At 38.4% G+C, this 25,212-nt stretch overlaps 1 protein-coding gene across 1 annotated transcript; it reads right to left on the bottom strand.

Annotated features, from left to right (window-relative positions):
• Slc5a7 (solute carrier family 5 member 7) lies at positions 1-23,590 on the bottom strand. Its single transcript, XM_074050525.1, has 9 exons — positions 23,259-23,590; positions 22,119-22,351; positions 17,695-17,808; positions 16,324-16,479; positions 11,754-11,902; positions 9,403-9,546; positions 5,650-5,803; positions 4,790-5,007; positions 1-3,810 (listed from the first exon to the last, which is right to left on the bottom strand). The coding sequence occupies exons 2-9, from the start codon at positions 22,294-22,296 to the stop codon at positions 3,181-3,183; spliced, it is 1,743 nt and encodes a 580-aa protein (XP_073906626.1). The 5' UTR covers positions 22,297-22,351; positions 23,259-23,590; the 3' UTR covers positions 1-3,180.
• Between the last annotated feature and the right edge of the window lie 1,622 nt (positions 23,591-25,212).

The raw sequence follows: 25,212 nt of genomic DNA, 5'->3' as shown, positions 1-25,212 counted from the left end.
TTCTGAAGTATGATATCATATATTGCCCCAAGACTTGTGTGAGGTGCAGTATTTGACAAGTGAATATCATCAGTAATGGGATGGTTTATTTCAGTTCTATTGCATAATTGTCTTCATGTACCATTTATATTTATTTTAAGAGAGGGTTCCAAAAGGTCAAACCAAGACAATGACTCCTGAATTGCAATAGCACAGTTTGATACAATACCATTACATTTAAAACATTTACATGTATAGTTGCAAATCTACTTATTTTAAGCATAAATTTATATCATCTTTTTACCGACAAAAATATATGTTTTAGAACCATTATGCACATCTGTCTGTTCAGTAGCAAACTTATAGTAAATTATACTTTATAGCAAGCTTACAATAAATTATACACTATACAGAGTAAATTTTTTTGAAGGCTAAAAAGGAAAAAGTCATAATTTATCTTTAAAATATAATGTTAATTCATTATTTCCAAATAAAAAGCCAATAGCCATTGTATTAAATTTACTTATTTCAAGCTTACATTCACTTGATATTCACATAAATTTATTTATAAATGTAGCAATGAAAGTGAATTTTTGACAAAGTTTGAAAAGTTGCTGACATACGTATCAGACCAGCTACCAACTTGATGTTCTGAATGTGCAGGGAAAAAAGCAGAATTATCCAAAAAACACATAATATTGGTAAAGTCTGAAAATAAAACATTGATTTTATTCTAATGCCTTATCCACAGGTATTGCCTCCAAGGGCTAATATATGTAGTGTTTGAAAATGTTTGGAATGTTGTATTTTCATTGAGGATGAATTTTTGAAAATCAGAATCACTGAGTGAAGGTGGATGAATTCAGTGCCTTCTGCATGACCCACGATACCGTCACATAGTAGGTCTTTTCCCTTCCTTGGAAACTGGAGAAAATGTATGCAAAAATGTGCATAAATGAATAAAGATCTTGAGATTATTGTTTCAATCCTTTTGATTTTTTTGGACTTTAAGATGTCATCATGTTGGTGATAGAGTGGATAGAAGTCATTATTTGGGTAGTGTGCTGGGAAGCACATTGTATTTGAAATGCCATACTTGCCAGGAACTGTGGTCCCCATCAGTTAACTACTTTCACATGCAAATGTTTTAATCTGTTTTTTTCTGACTTTTTTTCTTAACTTTTCCCTGGCATTTTTCTCAATCTTCTGGGTTCTTACTGGTTGATTCTGAGCAAATTGATGAATAAAGGAATTCTCTTTTTATTTAGGCATACAAGATGTTCAGTAAAGGTTTTGAATGCAATATCATATTCATCATCAATTTTTTAACAAAGCTCTGAAAATACAGGACATTACTATAACATGCAAAATTAATTACACATTTAAGAAATTACCCTAGAAATTTATGTTTTATAAAAAAGGAGATACATTATTTGATGCTTTGAGATAATTCCAATCAAAACCTATGAAAAGGAATTCTAGAGTCAAGAACACAACTTTTATACTTAATGCTGAAAATTGAGTTAACCCTTTGTTTATGGATTGTAAATTAGAAATGTTTTGGGGAAAGTACTTTCACTTCTGCAATTCAGAATGGCTTTCTCTATTGGAAAAAATGTCCAGGTAATTCTTCATCTCATCAGTTTGGTCTGATTTTGTTGATACAGATCCAGTGTTTTCTATAACGTGTGACTGGTGTGGAAGTATTTAAAATTTTAGAATGGTTACAAACCATTACATATGTATATATACCTATATATACATACAGTTTTTAACTCCAGAAAAGGAGCAAAACAACACTTAATGACTAACTTCATGAAAGCTATGCATACATCAAATGTTAAAATTTATGGCTTCTTCTCTTTAGGACTTATTTTTACTTTCTGCCACACATTAAAATTCAAGATATACTTTTCATGGTGGTGATTTGTCCAGTTCCTGAAACTAGCTGATGTGAGAAAGTGCCACTGAGTAGATCCCTTACCACTGTGTCTTCCCATTTACAGACTATCCAAACATGACTGGGGTTTTACTATGAAGAGGTACTTTGGGAACTGGTATTAATAAATATTGAATGAAATACATTTTAGTTTAGCAATTTGTCTCTCACTGATCATAATTGCTGCAGGGTAGCTAGCTACCTCTCTTTTCTTATGGCTCACTTTCACTCCCAATACTGATTTAGATAGTAAGTAAGGCAAGACATCACATCTTTTACCAATGTGGCAAAACTTTCTATTCTTCAGCTGAAGACCAAAACCTATTCTTCCTATCCAGTTTTGTGTAATGCCCTTCTTGATTTATTGCTGTAAGTTCTCCTAATGATCTTTCTGGATTCCACATACCCTTATTTAAGGCTGTGGTAGTGACTGGTATGCTCAGAGCCCAGTGTTGTTTTTCCAAAATGGTCTCTATTTTCCTAGCAATTTGCACACACACACACACACACACACACACACACACACACACACACAAATCGCCACTATGCAGTATTTTTGTGTTTCTTTTGTTTATGATCAGAATAATATAGGTCTTTACTAAAAGAGACAGATTGTGGGGCTGGGATAGAGTGCTTGCCCAGCACATGCAAGGATTTGGGTTACATCCCCAGCACCACACACAAAAACCAAACCAAAACAAAGCCTGATTGCACATTCAGCAAGTGCTATACTTCACATCATGAAAGAAGGGGTTAATCAAGAAAAATCAGCTGGCTAACTCAGCGCACTGCTCATTGGAGCAGCTGTGACTTAGTCTCTAGGCCAACATGAAAATTATTAGACAGGCTCACGTACTAGCCAACAAGTGTGATCAAGACCATCCAATCTCCTTTTTTTCAGGCTCTTTCATTTGCACTTCCTGCTTTCACAATAAAGACAATGCTGTTTGGTCATGTGTTCTTAAATTGGGGCTTTACTAATTTTTATAGACCTAACAAAACTATGCAGCATAGAAATCAAAATGACTATGGATGAGAAATAATGTTACTTTCATAGCTGCTTCCTTCTTGCCTGGCGTGTGTTTATGGAATTGTATGTGATTTTTTTTCCTGAATTCCTCCTCTGGGACTTACTTTTACTCTCTACAGGATTTTTGTCCTCCTGTTTATGTTTTAATGAGTGTTTTATATGCTGCAATCCATCTTTACAAGATTACCCTACTATAGTGCTGTTTGGGAAAGCAGTATTTTGTTTAGATGGGTCACTGTAAATTATCCTCAGTCCCAGACCCTTCTGGACTGGAATCGACGTCAAGGAGGGCCTCTTTATTGGTGAAAGTTGAGCTGAGAGCTATGCTCTGTCGTGGCTTCACAGGTGCAAGTTCATCTAACTTAATATTTTCATTTCTGACAAGAATTGTCTTATCCATGTTTTCTTCACTGTGCTTTGCGACAACAGCATCAAATATATCTAATTTTGGTGGCAAGGTTCCACTTTCAAATAGGTACTTGGCTAGGTAAGAGACACAAATGTTTGTTAGGAACGATGTAACCATGGAGAGTGTTTTAAATGGAAATCTCTGATTATATATACCACTCTTATCAGAGTAATAACCTGGGTAGAAGATCAAGGGCTGCAGGTACAGGTATGGCTCTCCGCCAGTTATCCTCAGGAAAAGTCCAGAAATGTAGCCTGCCACAGCCCCATACGTGTTGGTCCCCTTGATGAAGAGGACACAGAGCAGCTGTGGGAAAATGATGATGTAGACGAGGTCAGAGCTGAGGTACCAAAGCCCATACACAGTCTTCGTCAGCAAGGCCATGGCTGTGGCAGAAGCTCCAAACACAAACACTGTAACTCTCATGACCCAGAGAATTTCTTTGTCTGATGCCTGGAAGAAACACATTCAGGGTCAGCATGGCACTTGGCGTGTTGGCTTATTTAGGCAAAGAACAGCATAGGTTTCTATGCTTGAAAACTGGTGTGAAGAAGTCGCCCGGGTTAAATGGCTCAGTCTTAAGGGCCAACCCAACATAACCTACATGCTGCCTTCTTTAAAGCAAATCACCTTCTAGGGCCTTATAAAGGCTTTTCCCGAACATTCTCTTGGTAAAAACAAACAGTGGGGCCATTTTGCTAACCATGAGCTAAGAGAAAAACCTAGCGAGAAGCCAAGCATTAGTCAGGGAAGAAAGGCTTTAGAGAGACCCCAGAAGCTACCTATCCTATGGCCACTTGATTTAGGAGGAAAATCAAATTGAGTGGGTATCTTATGACAAAGGTAGACTTGAGTTCAAAGGAAGAGCACTCCAGATGTCACACAAATATGAGTGAAAACTTACCAACCCCTGCTTCCACAGAGCTCACCCGACTTCTGGCGTATTTAATCAGAATAGACGATTTCTTGGGAAATAGTTATATTGGTTTGTTCCTTTTAGTATTAACAAGATGATAACATGTATTGATAATATCCATTATGGCATAAATAAATTAAATTTGTATTTTTAATCAAAGCAGAGTGAAATTTTAATATAGACTATTAAAACATATATCCAGATTGAGCATTCCTTGCTTGAGACCAGAAGTGTTCTGGATTTCAGGGTTATTTTTTTACTTTGAATATTCACATATCATAATGAGATTCTCTTGGTGAATAAGACCTAAGTCCAAAACATAAATAAATTTTTTAATATATACCTTGTACACATGGCCCCAGAGAAATTTTATACAGTATTTTAAATAATTTTGTGCATAAAACAAAGTTTCACATTTTTTAATTATGGAGCTCAACCTGTAATTCTGTGCGCAAAACAAACACAACGATAATGGCAACAACAATAATAAATGACAAATTAAAAAATTGCTCTTACATTTTGTCTGAAGGAAAGCTGATAGATGTTCCGAGCAAACATTGAACTTGCTGACAGGATGGAAGAGTCAGCTGAGGACATGACAGCTGCAGAAACTGCACCAAGACCAAAGAAGGAAATGTACACAGGACAGAGGTGCTGTAGAACAATTGGGAGGATCATGTCTGCTTCTTCATTGTCCTTGGGGTCTGGAAACCCATATCCAGTCTGGTTCCAGTCTGTTGAGTAAAAACAAAGCCATACCAACAACTGAGTGTCATGTACTTTATCTATCTTGGGGCATGCTCTTTACCAGGTAGTTTTGAAACATCTCAGAATCACACTGTTAGTCTACTTAGGAGCAGTCTATGTGCTGGTCATATGGAAATATCTGACATGTGCTGGCTTCTAGGGGTGCCATTGACTGTCAGTTTCCAACATTTGCCAGAGCTTGCTGTTGAGATATATGCTCTTTTTCTGCAGTGATGGTAGGGCATTACATAGAACCACAGAAAATAAATGCTCTTAGACTGGTCATAGAATTTCTTTTCAACTACTTGGAGCTAAAAGGATACCCGTAGTCTCTTTCTTGCAGCCTAATTACCTGTGTGCATGGAAAGAGACTACACTGCAGCTCTTCTCACTGGTCCTCTTCCTATCTATAAACTTGGTTTGGGAGCTGCCTCACAAATGTCATCGGTTGAGAAATCCAAAATGTGGAGATCACTAAAGTATAACAAAATTTGCTGAATTCTATTACAGAGGCATAGATGGAACTATGAATGAAGAAGAATTAACTCCCTGGGTAAGAGAAGTAGAGAGAGCAGCTGGTGGCCGTTGAGAAGCTAACTGTCACTGTGATGAAGATGTAAGAGATTTACCTGTTGATGCTCCAATAGCCCCAATGAGTACAGAAGGCACAGCCATCACCAGGCACCCAAAAGCCGCCAGGAAGGACAGAACCTGAGCATAGGTAGCTGAGGATGAGGAGAGGACCCTTTGGAAGTAGGCTTGCCATGGGATTCCACCCAGAATCTGCATTAGAAGCCCAGGGATTCAGAGTGAATTGGAGGCAATTAACATCTTGTATGTTTTTTTTTTAAAGAGTTTTATAACTCTTTAGAACGGTCCTAAGTAGGGCTGTGAAGTATAGGCAATTTTAAAGGCTACAAGTTACAACTGCTATGATTATTTGCTGTGACCTAAGTTTTGCCCTTACCTCCCATTTGTCTGTTGAAATCTGAATCCTCAACATGATGGAATTAGGTATCACATGGAGACCTTTGGAAGCTGATTAGGTCATGAGGTTGGAGCCCTTGTGAATGCAATTAGTGCCCTTACAAAAGAGGTCCAATAGTACTGTTTCCGCCTTTTACCATGGGAGGACACAGCAAGAGTGTGCCTTCTATGAGGAATTGGCCCTCACTATACCGCTAATCTGCATGTGCCTTGATTTTGGACTTCCAGGCTTTAGGCTGTGAAAAATAAATCTCTGTTGTTCAGAAACTACCCAGTTAAATGTAATTTGTTACAGTAGCTTGAGAAGACCAAGATAATATTGTTGTCATACTTTTGATTACAGGGCTTCCCCAAACTGTTTTTCTTTACAATTAAATAGGACAATAATTTCTTTTCCTTAAGTTACACATGTTAATCTGTCTTAAATTACCCAGAAGTCTTCAATCTGTTCTCATTCAGAAGTTCCAACTATCATAAAGTATTTTCCCAAAATAATTAAGATTCTGAAAGAATGAAGTGAAATCTAAGCCAATACAACCCAATAAATATTTACAGACTCTAATAATATGTTGAGCAATGTAACAGTTGTAAGGGCACAAAGATGGCGACGTCACGTCTCTTGCTCAGCAGCTTGCAGACTCCGTGAGAGTCAATGTTATAATGTTTATAAAGCGAGTGTTCAGAACATCCAAGAGAATACAGTGGGGCACCAAAGAGAATAACAGAATTTCTATTTATACTAATTTTTAACTTATTCCAGAATGTTGTAGGGTTTTTAAATTAAAAGATGTACATGTTAGTACAGTACATGTAAGCAATTAATAAATGCACATAGCTACACTGGAGGTGTGCTCAACGTTCTTACTGAGAATATACAATAAAAATTGGAGAACTGAACTGCAATGCTATATAGAGGTCTGCATGGGAACAAAAATGAGAAACAATTATTTGGGGGTGAAAGAAGGGGTGGTAAAGAGGACAGAGGTATGGTAAAAAGGAAAACTACAGAAATGATGTGAATCTGTCCTTAAATACATCCTGAGGTGAAGATGCAGAGAGAAAAGAGTTCCTGGGAGAAAAACTAATATGAATAAAGAAAACCCAGTACAACAACCACACAGCTGTGGAACCACTGCACATGGGGTACACCAGAATCAGGATGGATACCAGTTGCTAGAGAGGTGACTGGGGAATTACTGTCCCTGGATTACTGCTATTCCTTTGACTGGCAGAGAGTTGGTATCCAGTGTACATTCATTACATAAGTGAATCGATGGAACTTGCTGTGCTATGGTGTACTGAGGTTTCTTTAATTGCCTGTGTTTCCCACTAAGCTCTAAATTCTGAGATCCTATCTTATTTATTATTTTACCTGTACAAAGTACAACCCCTGGTACATTGATTCCAGAACAATTTTCCTTCCTCTAACCATGTATGTTCAAAAGTAAAAAAGAAGTTAAAAGAAGAAAATCTAAAATTCATAATTCCATTCCTCAAATCTATATTCTTCTCTAAACCCTTTCTTTCATTTTGCAACCTGAAAGTCAAAGGTATTAGCATCTTTCATGTCAATGAATTATATGAGTTGATGCATCATAATTTACATGCCAATCATCAGAAGCTTTGATGTAAGGTAAAAATCTGACCTATGTTTACAAACACAGTGAATGTTTGTGTCCCTACAATGCTCACATGTTGAAAACCTACTCCCAGCGTGATAATGTTAAGAGGTTAGGCCTTCTGAGAGGGTCAAACTTGCATGAGTGGGATTAGTACTTTTTAAGAAGGGACCAGACCATAAGGCTCCCTTGCCCCTTTTCCACCATGTGAGGACATAACAAAAAGTTGGCAGTCTGAAACCCTCAAGAGGGCTCTCACCAGAACCCAGCCATGTTGGTACCTTAACTCAGAGTTCCAGCCTTCAGAACTATGAGAACTCAATTTCTGTTTATGGTACATTGTGGAGTAGTCCTATTGATTAAGATTGATGGCAATTTGGAAAATGAACTTAGGGGAGGGACAGGTGAGCAGACTGCCAACAAGGAGACTAGAAAGTGGTTGTCATTATGGGCCAGCTAAAGGAGGCTATAGACTTAATGAAGCTAATTCAAAAGTGGTGGGGCTGGGAGAGACGTTGACAGTGTCACTAGCTGTACTGGTCATTCACTTTTATGTAGGAATATATGAAAGACAACTCAAGATCAGAGACTACTGCTGAAACATTTCTAGTCTTGGTTCTACAGTTCATTCATATTTACCATACGGTGTTTCATTTCAACTTATCTTACACTTAGAATCATGAATGACTTAAGAGTTGGAAGACACTTCACTGTCACTAGATATAATACTTTATTTAAAAGAGGAGTGGCCTGAGAACTTAAGTGTGGTGTAGGGGAAAGGATCATGACATTTTAATGTTCTGTTTCCATCTCTAGCTCAGATAATGGTGTGATTTTCATTCCACACACAGTATTTAATCCCTTATGCTTTCCATTCATAATTCTAAAATATCCCAGAAGAATGACATCAAGGGATTTTTTTAACAGTCCTTGGGGAGAAAAGCCCTCTATGCCCTCCCCCTGCCCCAATTTCCTGTCTCCTTACTAGAAAATTCTTTACTAGGAAAGACAAACTTTGAGTATTAAGGGAATGCTAAAATTCAACAGACTGCCATAAACACAAAGTTATAAAATACTGTCAAACAAAAAATAACCAATTTAGTCTTCATTTTAACATTAGGAATAACTTATTTCTTATGTTGAAATCACACGCAGTGAGCTATCTGCCCACATAATCTATCTAATTAGAAAAATCACAAAAATACGATAGGTTCTTTTGGTTTTTCTGTCTTCCTCAAAATGTGGTCTGCTATGAGTTCTCCCACGCCCTCCTCTCACTGCCAACAGCCTCACCCCAAGGTTCTGTGTGTTTTCAAGCAGCCTCTCTTGTGGCATCCTTCCTGAGTCACATCTCCTGTCCCAACTTATCTCATGTACTTAGGGCTGTAGTACCACTAACTGGCTTATTCTGTAATTCAAGACTGAATAAACTGACTTTTAATAACTTAATCCAAAACACAAACTAAAATAGGCAGATGGCTTGGCTGACTGATTGGGGAGTCTTTGGAATAGGGTATGGGATACCTTCTGTTGTGCTTCTACCACAACAGAAATGTGGACACATCACACATAACAGCATGGGTGCTGTTCCTATAAGACTTCATTTGCTTTCTACTTTGACACTGCCAGCCACCACAGTCAGCACGTGGCAGGAGTCAGTGTAGAAGTGGACATGTGCCATTAGGCAGATTTTTAAGTATAAATATTGAAATCCTGAAAATGCCTTTGATTTTAGCAATTATTGCACAGTATCCATCAGGTCAGAGCATCACTTACCAACAACAGAAAACTATCAAGCCAATTGTAGATTTCATATGATTCAATGGTTCCCAGCCAGGGCTTCTGGTATTTGGCATGCACAGCAGTGAATCCAATGTCACTGACTGCAGGATGTGACAGGGCGAAGGGGACACTGATCCACTGGAACAAAGAGTAACACTGGAGCTTCAGGCTATGATCTTTAATCATCTAGTACATGCAAGATTTATACTCCTAGTTTATTTTTCTAGTAGTTCCTCCTACTCAGGCAGAGTACTGCCTGATATCATGCTCGCTATAGGACATCACGAAGTACTGATTTAGAAAAACTAAAATAACACATTGCCTACTTCTGTGCTTGAGTATATCATATCTTATAAACTATAGAAGCATCCACCAGAAACCTCTGGGGAAAAAAACCTGACATTTCATACACACACACACACACACACACACACACACATTCTTTTATGTTTTCTGTGAATTACAGAGAGATCTGATTGAGAAAATTGTGGGTGAAACAAGCATTCAAGGACAGGCCCAGTAGTAATAGTAAGAGGTAGAAGAAGAGGAATAGAAGGATATGGTCCGGAAGAAGCAAGGTAAAGGGTAGATCACAGATGCTCTTTGACTTTCAGTGGGCATACATGATGATAAACTTAACATAAGTTGAAAATACTGTGTGTCAAAAATGCATCAAAATCACTTGACCTATCATTCATTATTGCTCAGCAACACACACGACTGTGTGGCTGAACTAGAGCTGCAACTTGCTGCTACTACGGGACATCAGAGACAAGATCATAGTACATTTTGCTAGCCCAAGAAAAGATCCAAAATCAAAATATGGTTTCTACTGAATGCATTTGGCTTTTGCACCACTGTAAAGCCAAAAAATTTTAAGTTAAACCCTTGACAATTGAAGACCAGTTCTCTCTGTATGTCTTGTATAATGTGATTGTACGCATACCCACATCTGCTGTGTGAGAAGGCTTGCTGGCCTGGGGGGGTGACTTAGAGAAATTGGGAGAACAGGTACATGGAGAGAACATTGAGTTGCAAGCTAACAGATTTATATTTTGGTTTGTAAAGCTAGAAGAACTTCTGAGTTTTAAAAAGATTTCAGTGGAATTTCTTCTTAATTTTAACTCCATAGATATTAACAGTGAGTTTAGAAGGAAGTAGTAAAATAGGAGGGTGATAGGAGGTTTCAATGCCACCTGGACAAAAACCATAAATCCCAGCAGTAATGATGGGAGAGAGATACTGCTACTGAAAAGGATGGTAAGAGTCAACAGCCTTTCAGTCATGGTAGGGCATGGCAGGGCTTCCAGTCATGGTAGGCCAGAGAGGGAGAACTAAGAGGAACCTCAAGTTTGCAGCTGAGGAGCTCCAAGGGTGATGAAAAATACACAGAACTAAAGAATTTGAGAAGAGTTGGTTTGATGTATAGACTGATTAATTATGTATTCAGGTATAGCCATTAAAATTTGCAAAGCAAAAAATATTTAGCATGCAAATTTAATAGTGCTTTAAATAAGTAGCACCCAGACTTCATTCCTTATCATTTTATTTACATTTTGTAGGAGAAAAACGTTCTAACATAGCCTTCCATACATTTGCCCTACCATATTTACCTGTGCACACTGATTTATGCACCTGTGCGTTTTAAGTTCTGGTCTCATGCAAAGCAATGAGACATCACATCATCATCAGTAGATAGATTCCTCCCCTGGGGTTGTATTTCTTGGAATAACAAGTGCATCAGTTATGAGAATCGCCATTGCCAACTAACCCTGCCTCTGGCATTCTGAAGAGAGATTGTTTCTGTGTTCTGTTTTATTTCTGAAAGTTTATAATGATGCTAAGCAAAAAATCACAATCTCTGTACTCTTCATTTGATGTTGGCAATTTAAGAACAAAAAAGTGACAGTCCTTAAGCTAATTAAGTATTCTGAAATTCAATTAAGATATGAGTGAGTGACATGTCATAAAATGCAAATACAAGGTCTAGGAGAAGAGGAAATAAAATCTTTGCTAGTGTATATGAATTTAAAGTTAAACTATAAATCTAATTATAGTCAGTACTCTTAAATTTTCTTCCAGGATATTATAACAGATGTTAGAAAGTTAAAAGAAAAGAGTATGAGATTCATTCTTCATTTTTAATCTCTGAGTATGTAGTATAGAATCTAAAATAGAGTGCAAAGTTTTCCGTTATAAGAAAAAGCAAGGAGAACTGCTTTTTCTCCTATCATATTACTCATGATAGGAGATAACATGTCTTCTGATTTTTGGTAAGTTAGTGTGAAATGCCATAATGTCTTTTATACAAAAAAGAAGGAAAAGTTGTGGATGGTTTCACTTACCAGTCCTATAAAAATACAGAAGAGCTGGACGACATCAGTGTAGGCCACAGAGTAGAGCCCACCCACCAGGGTGTACAGAGTAGCAATGAGTGCAGAGACGATGACGGACGCATGCACATCCACATCAATGATCACACTGATGGTGGCTCCTGGAAGGAAACAAACAAATGAGTGCTGTGGTCAAGGGGCTCAAACAGTTCTTTTTCCTGTACAGAGACAAACTGATAGTTCAGTGACAGCAGATATCTTCCCTATGTCATATGAAATGTATTGGATGACAACAGCTAAAGTGAACTGTTATACTGAAAATTTTATATCTTAGTAAATCGAGTATATTCTCTGTATATATCATTATATATAGATACATACTCTTGCTTTTAAAAATTGTTATTTTGCTAACTTATTTATATGAAAGACTCTTGAAACTCTTATGATCACAAAACACTCTGAAATACTCATAAAATTTAATTCTATTCTAAGAACCTGCAATGATTTCACCATTTGAAACTCTAACTTAATTAAAATATGCAGTATATTTACTCACATCCATAAGAACAAGAAGCCTCTCTGAGGAGCACAATCACCCATTTCTACATTTTACAAAGAATATTCACTTGCTATTTTGAATTTCCTATGCCCTCTGCTATCTGTCATGATAGCAGACAGATCCTATGAAGTACCAAAAGGATGAGACAAATTTGTAGAAGAAAAAAATAATAAAATTGGTAAACTGCACTTAATAACACTTTCCCCCTAAAGTTCTGAAAGATTACTTTATTTAGTTAGTAGAACATGCCAGTTTTATTTCTGGGATAGCTTTGAAAGCCGTAATTTAAGTAATTTTCCTCATCAGTTTGTTGGTGTTTCTTTTACTTTGTAGCATTGTTTGTTGGCGGCTATATTTCTACTTAGAATTTTGTGGCATGGGCCATTTGGACCCCAGTCGTTCTTGGAGTGATGCTTCATAACTTGTTTGTTGCTTTACAAGCCTATTTCCCATTGCTCTCAAAGCCATATAATTCATATTATTAAGAGCAACAATGATAGGTGTACTTGCATAGATACAAAAATCTGTGAGTTTTTGTATCATCAATTGTCACTGATGTCTCTTTCTGCTCCTCTTCCTTAATTGGCAGATTAATAGTGCACACCATCTACCAGCGATGAAAATCCATTTTTCAAAGAGCAACTCAAGATACCCTGGTCAGATACAGAAATACAAAATATTTTTGTGCTTTGGCTATGATAATAAAATGAAATTATTCCTGGGATTAAACAAATTTAAAAGAGATGTCTTACAGGGAGTTGCAGGATTAACACAAAGGAAAGAGGTCAATATTTGTAAGAGACTTTAGATAATTGACTGAGTTATTGTATAGATATTTAATCAGGTTACTTTTCTCCTGAAATCTTTTTCCTCGTGTTGGATCTTTAGTTGTGACATTTCGTCATTCTTCATTTTATGCAATTCTCCACTTTAACCACATTTCCAAGTTATAATCTCCTGAATCATGGGCAGTTCAATTATAGAAGAAAGAGCACAGGACATAGATTTGTGGTCCTTGTAGATGCCATCATTTGGTTGTAACAGTGATTTTAGAGACATTCCTTTCTCTTATCACTATGATGTTTGGGTCAAATTTTTCTTTAAAATACTTTCTGGGTGATTACATCAATGGTAGTGAGCAAAACAAAGTTATGCTTCCAAATCTGTTGTGAAATATTAGCCTATTTTTGATGGCATTCAAAAATAGCATCACAATGCTGTGTGATTCAATAAAATGAGGTAATGCGAGATAGATGTGCATACAGTACATGGGGTGAAGGTGAAAAAGAAGCCAGAAGAAGTCTTCCTGAGAAACTTTATAATGACAGGGTGTTTCACATTCAATGAGCACTGGACCTGACCATGAGGCAGCAGAGCCTGCCCAAGTAGCAGCGGGCAAACTATGAAGAGGATGAATTCCACCTTGAGGTTATTCAGGAAAGAAAAGAGAGAGATGAATAGGCAAAGAAGTAACCATGTAGTTAATATCTGTGGATACACCTGTCCTCAAAGTATTGTTATACTTTGGTTGTGCCTGAAACATACAATTTAGGAATCATTTGTTCTGCAGTGTAATAATTTAAATCAATGTTTATTGTAATCATTATAAAAAAGGATGCTCCTAGCCAGGCATGGCACTTATGCTTGTAATTTCAGCTAGTCAGGAGGCAGAGTCAAGGCTAGCCTAGGCAAAAAGTTAGAGAGATTGTCTGATATGTGTGTGTGTAAGGGAGAGTGAGAGATAGTGAACAAGATAAACATGTTTTACATATATATACATATATATACTGATTTATATACATAGGCATACATATATGTATAAATTACATAATACAATATGTAATTATTAAGAAAGTTCACAGTTTAGCCACTATGTTTCATATTTCTAAAATATTTTAGAAACATTAGCTCATTAATTCTATTCTCCTTCCAGGGCTCTGGTCTAAATTGTTCTTATTCAGTCAGAGTGAACATTTTGTATTCCATTAGATACATAGCCCACTCCTTGTTTGATACCCCAGCAGGTAGTTTGTTCTTAAAACCAAAGTTTCTGATGTTGAACCCAATGGCAAATAAACTCCCATTGCTTCTCAGCTGATAAGAGTGAGGTGGGAGGAGAGGTGTAGTTTTTCACATAATTTCATTAGGACTTCACTTCAGTCAAGGATGGTTATCTACCATCCACGGACTGCAGCATTTTCTAGCAAGTTCACTGTGTTTTATAATATCAGATTGTCTTCTTTTTCACATCAAGTCACCTCTTTGTTTTTACAGTCAGAGATCAAGAAAATGTTATATGGAAACTTGGGAGAAAAAGTTAGTAACATTAATATCTGATATCACAGAGGGCTGTATACAAGATGGCAATATGGAAGCCAGAAGAGAAATGTGTGGCCTGGAATACACAATATAAATGAAAACTCATTTTATTTTACTTTTGCTCTGACCAATTAGGGTCTAGCAGTAGACTTAAGCCCTACATTTCCATTTGTCTGAAGAAATGAAAAAACCTGGGCTTGCAAAGTGTCACAGACAAGAGAGGAGGACCATAAAAAGAAGAGAGCAGTAGAGCAGTGAGAGTAGAGAATCATGGTCCAGGTTATACATATGGGACTTGTTCAAAAGTTTGGTTTTAAAGGCTGGTAGAGTGGATCAAGAGGTAGAGTGTCTGCCTAGCAAGCATGAGGCCATGAGTTCAAACCCCAGTACTATCCAAAAAAAATGAAAATGAAAGTGAAAGTTTGGTGTTAAGCAATAAAGAGACATGGTGAGAACCAAAGGTGAGAACCAAACTGAGAAGCAGTCTGGCTATGGTGTAACATCCAAAAGAGGTGGGCAGATTTGCTAACAGGGAGATGGTTGTGCTAATCCACTTGAGGCTGGGAGTGGCCTGATTTATGGCAGAACAGAAGCAGAGGTGTGCAACGGCAAGGAGAATGGCTGGTGGAGCAGCCAGGTGGGGAAATGAGCATTAAGTCTGGGTCCTGGAACTGAGCTGAGCAGCCTGCAGGATGAAGGTGAATCCATGTCAGCTGAGGTTGTGCACACATTCCCAGAAGGGCTTACATCTCCCAGCTACCACTACAGCCTCAGCCTGTTCAGATGTTAGCAAGTGGACACAAGGTGTTAGCTGCCTTTCCAGGGTTAGACTGGAGGTGAGAAGCTCAGGAATGGGAAAGCCTTATATGAGTCATTAAGAAGACATATAAAACAGGGTGGTGGTGGTGAGTCCTTGCTCTGTTCTACCATAATGACTTTTGGGACTAATCACAGTATTACTCTTTTACAAATATCAGTTCATTGAAATATCTCAGGTTAGGTGGTTTTGTTTATGTTATTTGCCTATTCTGCCAGTATAGTTGATAATGCCTCATTTCTCTGGAAATGCTAGTTAGTGTTGGAACTCAAACTTGCTTTTATATTTGTTTTTAATTGGACATATTTTTACATAAAAGCCATCATCTTTAGATATATGAATGCTTTTAAAATGCAAGCTACACTCTGAGGAGTTTAGGTAGTTTTACATATGCTTTTACATCAATTAGCAAGGCAGTTATTAAAAGGGAAAAAGGGAGAGATAAAAAGTGTGCAGTTCACAGAAAGGAGACATTATTGGAAGAAATCAAGGTGTGACAAATTTATTTCACACCAAGTATTCCCCAAACCCCTGGTTCCTTGACTCTAGTTTTTGAAAAAAATGATATAAACTGCATCTTTTAGTTATTCTCAGTTATACTTTGTTTAAAAATCATACATGACCTTTGAAAGCAATTTTTGATTAAGATAACTCATGGCCATCACTCTTACAATGTAATTCAAGTAAAAAACAAATGCAGTTGAAATTAGATTTAACTTCTGCAGCCATATTGCGAGTACTTGTGGAATTAAGGTATTATGAGTATAAATATGACTCAGGACATAGTTTAATGATTTCTAAGAGGCCAAGGCGGGACAAAGTCAAATTGTGCATCAGATCTTCAGAAATCTGGAATGCAGCTGGAGCCAGACTTGTGTGGTCCTTACCTAATGCAGAGAAAATTGCTGCAGCCCAGAACATCTCTCCCATCAGCGCAGGGATGAACAAGAGTCCTCCCATGCGTTTTCCATAGATCTGCTGAAACGGGTCTAACATGGTCACATAGCCCTTGGAACGCATAGGTTTTGCAAAGAACAGACCACCTAAAAGAAACAAGTGCTTATGTGAAAATAAAAAAAGAAATCACAAAATTTAGTCATTGACAACCTTTTATTATGCTATAATTTCTGAAGAGAAATGAGTGTTTTAAAACACCTATATGTGCTGGAACCAGTGTGAAACATCCTAAGAATATAGTACCAAGAAATATTTAGCAACCTGATACAAATTCCTTAGTACATTTAAGATTGTATTTATCCAATGGATATTTGAATAACACAACTGAAGCATGTGAACTAAAAAATATGGACCAGTACAGTGCTCACTAAAATATCTTTTTTATCATTTTTATTAATTTTTACTCACATGTGTATACATCATTTGGGCCACCTCCACACACACCCACCCCCTGCTTCAAGGCAGAACCTGTTGTGCCCTCTTGTTCTCTGATTTTGTTGGACAGAAAACATAAGAGATAATAAGAAAGACATAGGGTTTTTGCTAGTTTGGGATGAAGATAGCTAGGCTATCTAGCATTGCTTCCATGCACATTTGTATTACAACCCACATTGGTTCATCTCTATCAGACCTTTTCACTACTTCCTAGTCACCTTCCCATAGTGGCCTCTGACAGTTTAAGGTTACTATATTTGCTCCTCTACAGTGAGCACATCAACCACATTCAAGTTTTAGGTTTCCTTTCCTTTCCCTATTTCTCCTATGCTCATTCTCCACTTAGTGTGTGACCCATGTCCAATAATATTACTGCATTTATTTTTCACTAAAGTGTCTTGATGCATTATCACCCAGCACAACATTTAGACATTCTGAATAAGCATGGGATCCAGTAAAAGTATTCTGAGTGGAAAAAAAAAGGAACTCTGTTATATAATACTCTTGACCTTTTATTAGTTTGATCTGCAAAAAGAAATTCAAGTAAAATAGAGTTGATTCATTTTTAATGATAGATCTATACTATTTTTGAAAAAAAAAATATGATTATGTTAAGAACGTCACTTTTCTGATAGTTACAGAATCAAATGTTTTTTTACATATTCCATAAGCAAGAGATCAAATAATCTCAGCTTTAGTAGTGTTCTCCTACATACCAATTTCTGGCACAAACTACTCAGAAATTTCTGGTGACATTTTTTCCACAATAGCTGTTCACATTGTTTGACTTGTAATTCCACTTGCTCTTATACTCCTATTCTTTATACTTTACTGAATGAGTCACCGAAATTTAAACTTCTACTTACCTAAAATCAGACTAAGAGAATATCCAATTGGTGCTTGAGCCCAAGCTAGACCATAATCTGGTACATAAACTGCTTCAGCTGTCCCATTGATATACCCTCCTCCAACCCAGGTGGCTGAAACAGAATGAAAACATCATACCCTAGACCAAAATGTTCAACACAATGGCTGCTGGTCTTATGTGGAAATTAAGTACCCGTCATGTTGCTAGCCCAGACTGAGGCATTCTATGAAATATGTCTCCTTTAGATATATACAATTTCTGTAACATAATATCTGCACAAAAGAGGTCAAAGAACCAAAGAAAACAGGTCTTGATTAAACAAGAATGATGGCCATACTGGGTTTCAAAGGGTTTTATGTACTGCTCATACATTGAAATGTAAGCATTTTGAATGAGTTAAGCCAATTTTTAGATTGTTAACCTTAATTTCTTATTACATTTTATTATGTTTTAAAAAGAAGTTTGTAGAAAATTTAACACCAAATATGTAGCTCACCTTATGTTTCTGTTGGACAGTGCTGTCCTGGGTGTTGTACAAATACATTTAGTTACCAACATTTTTTAATGACATTACTATTTGCTCTAAAGTCTGAGACCATACTAACATGCCATGTGACTATTTCTATTCTCAATAATTCTACAAACTTTTTTTGTCTTTTCCTTTTTAGTGCTGGGGAACCGAACCCAGGACCTCATAAATGCTAGGCAAGCACTCTACTACTGAGCCACATCCCAGCCCTTCTACAATCTTTTTCATGCCTCCATCATAATTTCTGTCTTCATTTCAAGACCCTTCCATTTTAATTTTGTTGGTATTTTTTTATTTTTATTTTTTGGCAGTCCTGGGGTTTGAACTTAGGATCTTGCTAGGCAGGCACTCTACTGCTTGAGCCACGCCTTCAGTCTTTTTGTGTTCTTGTTATTTTGGAGATAGAGTCTCACTTTTTTCCCAGGCTGGCCTAGACTTCAATCCTCCTATTTTAGGCTTCCCATCATCACTGGGATGACAGGTGCATGCCACTGTGTCCAGCTATTGGTTGAGGTGGAGCCTTGCAAACTTTTTGCCCTGGCTGGCCTTGAACCACAATCCTCCCAATCTCAGCCTCTCAAGTAACTAGTATTGTAGGTGTGAGCCACTGGGTACCTGGCTTGTATTGGTATTTTTATATTGATCTTGATGATTGTTCCTGAGGCATGGTGTATGCATGGTTATGTACACATGTATACAAATGTGGTGTATGTGCATGTGAGTATGTGAGTGAGCATTTCATTACCAGAGTCTTTTCTTAAACACTCTGGGAACACAGGATCTGGCAAATCTGATCTTCATCATAGCTAAGTTGTATTCACTACTGTAAACAGCTAGGAGAGTGAAGGGAGCACAGAGCCGACACTTTCACTCCAATGTCCCAAAGTAAATTTAAGTCACGTTTTCCCCCTCTCCTCCCTATCACCTAACATATACTTAGGGCTGAAACCACTATTCAGAAGAACATAAAATGTTGACTTCATACCCACTCACAATTCTCTATTCTAATCTAGGTCTTTTAATATCATACTTAATATTTCATGGAGAATACTAAGAATTATCTTCTTCAGAAATATAAAATTTATGTAACATAATAGCTGAGTGAGGGAGGTCAAGGAACCAAAGGAAGTAAATTTTTGTTAAAGAGATTTAGACCAAGAATGGTCTAGAAATTACTGCTTTCTCTCAGAAGACAATGTAATATTTTATTCTTGCTGAAAAAACAAGGCTAACAATGCTAAATCTTTGTAGTTTAATGCTTTTTAAGAGTATAGTCAAAATATTCAAAGTGATATCTGTGTAGAATTTATGTAAATTTATGAGGGTCACAGGTTGGTAAGAAGCTTATCAAATATGACACTGAAATTTAGGCTGTATCATCCCAGTGGGAATACAATTTAACTCTGAATATTCTCTAAAATCTCATAGAGTGGAAGTAAAAGAAATCACATGTACATAACACTAAGACATATCTGTTGTTTTCATGGCAAAATTTATTTGCCCTTTAATTCAACACAAAGCAAAGAGGTGAGGATGTCTTAGGGTTGATAGCACTTTTAAAAAGGTTCACTTGAAAAGACTTTCCTGCATAGAAAATTTCAGTACATTTAAATGAGAAGTTTACATCCCAGATCCTGAAATGGACAAAGGCGTCTTTAGCAATCACTCTCATCTTTACAGCAGCCTGGACCCCTGGTGTTAACAAACAATGAGTAAGGACTGCCTCTGCTTGTCTTCTCACTCTAAGCCCTGCTGAGATCTTAGCGTTTCTTTGGTACACAGCAGCTAGGTAGTAACAAAGACCATAAGAAATGAATTTTTGCAGGCATAGAACCTGAGACTTCATATTCCTGTTAAGGAAACTGGAACTGCTAACATACCAGTGTACAATAACTGGCCTGATGATCTCACAAGCACAGTCTTGTTAGTGACCATTTTTCATTGTGTAGCTCTCTTGTCTCTTGTCCAAAAAGAAACTTGGGTCTGAATTGTTGCAACTACCATAATATGGAAATGAAGACCTGGTTACTTATTATGATTAAATGAAGTCTTCCCATTTTTATTGATCCATTCCTTCTGTGCCAGGATTTGTTACCCATGCTTATATATTTTGTGTAAAATCATGAATGAGAACACAAACTCTTTTAAACTATATGCATTTTTAAAGAATCAACACTTTCAATCTCTCTTCTTTATGAAATACATGCAAGTGAACAAATCTGACAAGGCTTGAATAATATGGTTCATATTTTAAATGAAAGACAAGGAGATGATATTGACCATGGTTCCTCTGAGTTTTGTGAAAGAAAAAATCTTTAAAAAAGTGAGCTAGACCTTGATGACAGTTTATAAGTAATAACATCGTTTGACTATTTTTGATACACTTTAATAGTGCATGAGATTGAAAAAACACTGTACATGGTAAAAGAACAACTTCTACACTATTATCTTTATGGCCATATTAAATAGAATATTAGAATAGCAGAACATTGTAATAATTAGCAGTGAATAAAATACTTTGATATACAGCAGCTTATTTAGTCCTAATAAGTAAGTTTGCAGAAACTTATTTTGCAAACTAAGTACACTTCTAAAGAAACAGTGAAACCAGTGAGGGCTTCATGCCATGCAGCATGGCGGGGCCCAGGGCGTGGCCGTCAGAAGACCAGGCTCTGGACCTTGCTATTCATGTATTCTGGATCTTTTCTTAACCCCCAGAATCCTTTCACATGAACCCATCTACAGTTGGTGAAAAGTTAAACACAATTTGAATTCCTGAAAGACAAAATCTAAAGTCCATATAGAATCTGTAGATTTCAGATGGCCAAAGTTAAGTCATTCAGAACATGGCTACCATCTTCACAGACTGGTTAGCAAACTTTGCTATACAGTGTGAGTCATCTTTAAACAGCACTTCAGGACTGAAACAGAGCATTATTTGGTTATGTTTTCCAGTGGTATATTTTTCCAGGTGCATTCAGAATTCTTCTTTGTATGGATTATGCTGCAATGTTTAAATGCCTGGTAAGACTCCACTGCAATGTATTGTAAGTGCAAGTGTAATGAATCATATTCAAGACATAATTTTTAGTTGTTTCGTCAGAATTGTTTTCAATGACCAAGATGAATATGAAAAAGAGAGAGGAATTACTCTTTGAACAGAGCCACCACAGAGCAAAGGAAGAGACTATGGATCCTCCAAACACAAAGCAGGTCTGCAAGGGACAGAGCTGCAGATGGGGGCTGGGGATTACTATGAGGACACACCCTGGTCTTGTTCTTTTTTTAACCAACATTGCTGAAATTTCATTTTTAGTGTTGTAGAGTTCTAATATGTGAACACTTCCTATAAGGAAACTAGTTATTAAATGAGAGAGAGGTTTCCGAACAGGGCATCCATCAGTTTGGAATTATATTGCCTCCAAATTGATTTGTTCAGGCTAAAAACCATCACTGGTTAGTAGTCATTGCTGTTCGTTATTTAAGAAAACTCAGTCACCACTTCACGTATGAATCAATGGATGCACTGAGACACCATCACATTAATTAACAGATGCCTAGCTTGAGAGATGAGGACACTTTTGCATTTCTCGACCTCTTTGTTTTTACTGTCTCTATTCCCTGACTAGCCCAGGCAGCAGAGACTGGTTTCACTGATATTGGTCTAATAATGTATTATAAAATCATTTTGTTCAAGTGCTGAGCTGAGACCATTTTGTTTTCAACTTTTAAATTAAGTATAAAATTATTTTTAAAGTCTATAACTAGTGAACATGAAGAATCCCCAAAAGGACAAAGAACACTACTGGTTTTGTCACTCTGAAGCCACATGCTGTATACTCAGAGAAGCCAAGCAAGGGTGAGCTGCATGGAGCAGCAGCACCAGAACCTACCTGTCATGGTGAATCCACCAACCAACAAACCAATGTCTCGGCCACCAACTATTATGGCTTCACTGCGCTCTTCTGTGCTGCTGCTGTTTTTGGTTCTCCAGGCAGCCCATATTCCAACCAGTAGTATGAGAAGGTAGAACACGGTGATAGCTATCAGTCCTTCCACATGGAAAGCCATTTTTATGTAAGGTAAGGTCCAGGTTCTTCCACAGCTGCTTACTTCATGAAGACTTCTGGAGAAAATACAGTGATGCGTTTTAACACAGCCAAGCACTGTGCCTACACAGGCAGCCAGGAGTAAACCAGCTGGCTCATTTAGACATCCAGTGCCACTTAAAGAAAAAGTGCACGGAAATTCCACAGAAACTGGCCATGGCCAACAAGTGTCCACTCCACCATCCTACTTCTATTTAACAAGTTAATATTGTTTTCTGTTTTCAAGAAACAGGACAAAATGGAAAATGCTATTTAATCAATAAAATCATAATCCTTTTGTGTTAAATAAAATTCTTTCAATTTAAAATTAGCCTTGTCTTGTATCCTAACTCAGTAATTCTGTCAAGAGAGCGTTTACAAAGAGTGTAGGTGTATTTGCTTTGGGAAACGAAGTCATATTCCAGAATTACTTGGTGATGTTAAGTGCATCATAAAGGAATACTCCAAAAATTTAAAAATATTTGCTCATTCTTTCATTTTACTACCCATCCTTTGAAACGATTTAAGTAATGGTTCCAAAAGTGATGAAATGAAAATATCTGGAGAAAACAAACAAACAAACAAACAAAAAAACCAACTCTGGGTAAACCGATTTTAAAATACTCAACTAGAACCCCACATTTCAACAAGTCCCCGAGGTTTAAGTGACTGTGGCGACGAGACATATTTTTGTTGTTTAAAGGGTCCACCCTCCAGATCTTGCTTTGCCCTTCCTTCATCTCACAACCCCTTAACAGCAAAAAGGACTAAAAAATATCTATTGCCTAAAACCATAGCAGAGCCATCTCGGAAGGTCAAGTGTCTTAACAAGACTCTTAGAAGACAAACGTCAAGTTCTGAAGCTTCACACTCCAGGAAATCTTGTTCTCTGTTATTTGATCCCCCACATGTCCAAGGCTATTTCATGCACCCCAACTCACGCACATTTGTTTCTGGGCAAAGTCGGAACTCCGTGCGCGAAGAGGCAAGGTGGGCGGTGGACCAGGGAGGACCGCACAGGGCCAGCCTCCCCGCGTCCGCAGGGAGCGAACCGCGCCAAGGGTTGGGTGGGCTCCGCCTTTGTGAGCCACGACCCGCAAGTTCGTCCTCCCTCCGCGGTCGCCGGGCGTTCACGGCCGCGGTGTCCCGCCCGGCCCCCACCACGCCACGCAGAAAGCCACAAGTGCCCGCGCGCCCCACGGAGAGCGAAGAGCCGCGCGCCTCCCCTCCGAGGCCGCCCGGCCTCGGTGTCCCAGCGGCCGGAGATCGCGGCCGAGGCTCGGTGGCGGGGACCGCGGCACCCCGAGCTGAGCGCGACAGCCGGGGCGGGGAGGACGGAGGGGGCGCCTGCCGTGGGGGCGGGGCTGCCCGAGTCCCCCACGTCGCCGAGACCCGGTAGTCGGCAGGGGTGGGCGCCCGCGAACGGTGCGCGGCGCGTGGCGAGGCGGCGATCGATGAGTTTGGGGAAAAGTCCCCTTTATAAGCGCGGCCGGCGGGGGCGATCGTCAGAGCTCGAGAGCGGACGTCAGAGCAAAGTGGTGCTGGGCGTGTGCTGAGGACCCGGCCCCAGTGAGTGTGCGGGGTGCGAAGGGAACCCGGCCCCAGGAGCGGGGGCCCAGTCTGGGCTCAGGGCCAGCTCTGCCCGCCGCGGTATCCCCATCCAAGGCAAGTGGCTGCCACTCCCCAAGAAAGGAAGGAGTCTTTGGTTCGCTAAGATCCTACCCCACTCTAAAGTCCCTCTCCTCTCTACCTTTATGGAAAGCAGAGTTGGGGAGACTGGGAGGGTCGCAGACGATTTTATTTCCAGATGAGAGGATGGAAATTCACAAAAGAGGTTTCTCAGACTCTAGGAACCAGGAAGCTTTATTCCAGGAGTGTCTGTGAGAGCCTAGGGTGGGGTGCAGGGGGCAGGGGCGGAGGACGGAGTTGGAGGAAGAGGGGATTCTCATCCTCCATCTCTGGTGCTCTGGTGGACCAGGGGTGTGATGGAGGCCAAGACCAGAATCGCTGCTGATGATCCCTGCAGGATTCAGATCCCTTCCACTTGTAAATCAGGGTTATAATAAAAGACTAGGGATTTCCGAAACAAGAATGAGCCAAAGTAGCTTTAAGCCAGGTTACTTGCTAGCCTGGGTATTCTATTCTAGCTTTACAAAATATTTACTATCTTACTTTAAACAAATCTAGTATTTTATACCTAGATGTTTATATAAATACATGTCTATAGATTTCTTTATATGTTAACTATGTATAGCTATGTGTATGTGAGTTTGTATAGATAAAACGTGTGGAAGAAATAGTATAAAAGAGACACAAGCCACAAAATCACAAGTCCTGGGGCCACTTCTTACTTCTTTCCGTATCTCACCAACAGCCTATTAAACAATGGAAGAACCTGTCTCACAGTTGATGGGAGGAGTGTTGGTGCTTAGCTACTGTCTACCACTAGGCCAAGCTTCTGACCACCTGCCATGTCCTCACCATAGGATTCAGAAATGATATTCCAAGTTTACATAATCACCTCTTTTCTTTGCTCTCTGTATAAACAGTACCTGTACCCAGCAACCACCATGTTTGAGGTGGGTAAGCTTAATGGAGCTCAGATGCAAGCACAGGCAGAGAGCCTGCATGGATGATTACTCCAAGTGGGCTTTTGCTTTTCTAGAAAAGACTCAGCCTCTGAAAATAACATTTGAACGCAGCAGGAATGTAAATAAAAGGAATTTTAATTTTAAGGACCTGACAGAGTGAAGATAGACATGGAATTTCATATAATTATTTCATGTGTTTTAAAAGACATTCATTCACTCATTCATTCATTGTTTTGTTTTTTACAATTATTAACTTAATTTCTGATTCTGGACTTAGGCCACAGGTTAATTTATACTTTTTCCTTCCA

Source organism: Castor canadensis, chromosome 12, assembly GCF_047511655.1.
Source record: "Castor canadensis chromosome 12, mCasCan1.hap1v2, whole genome shotgun sequence".
Taxonomy (NCBI): Eukaryota; Metazoa; Chordata; class Mammalia; order Rodentia; family Castoridae; genus Castor; species Castor canadensis.
Note: the sequence above shows the minus strand (reverse complement) of the source record. Positions and strands in the feature narration are given on the sequence as shown.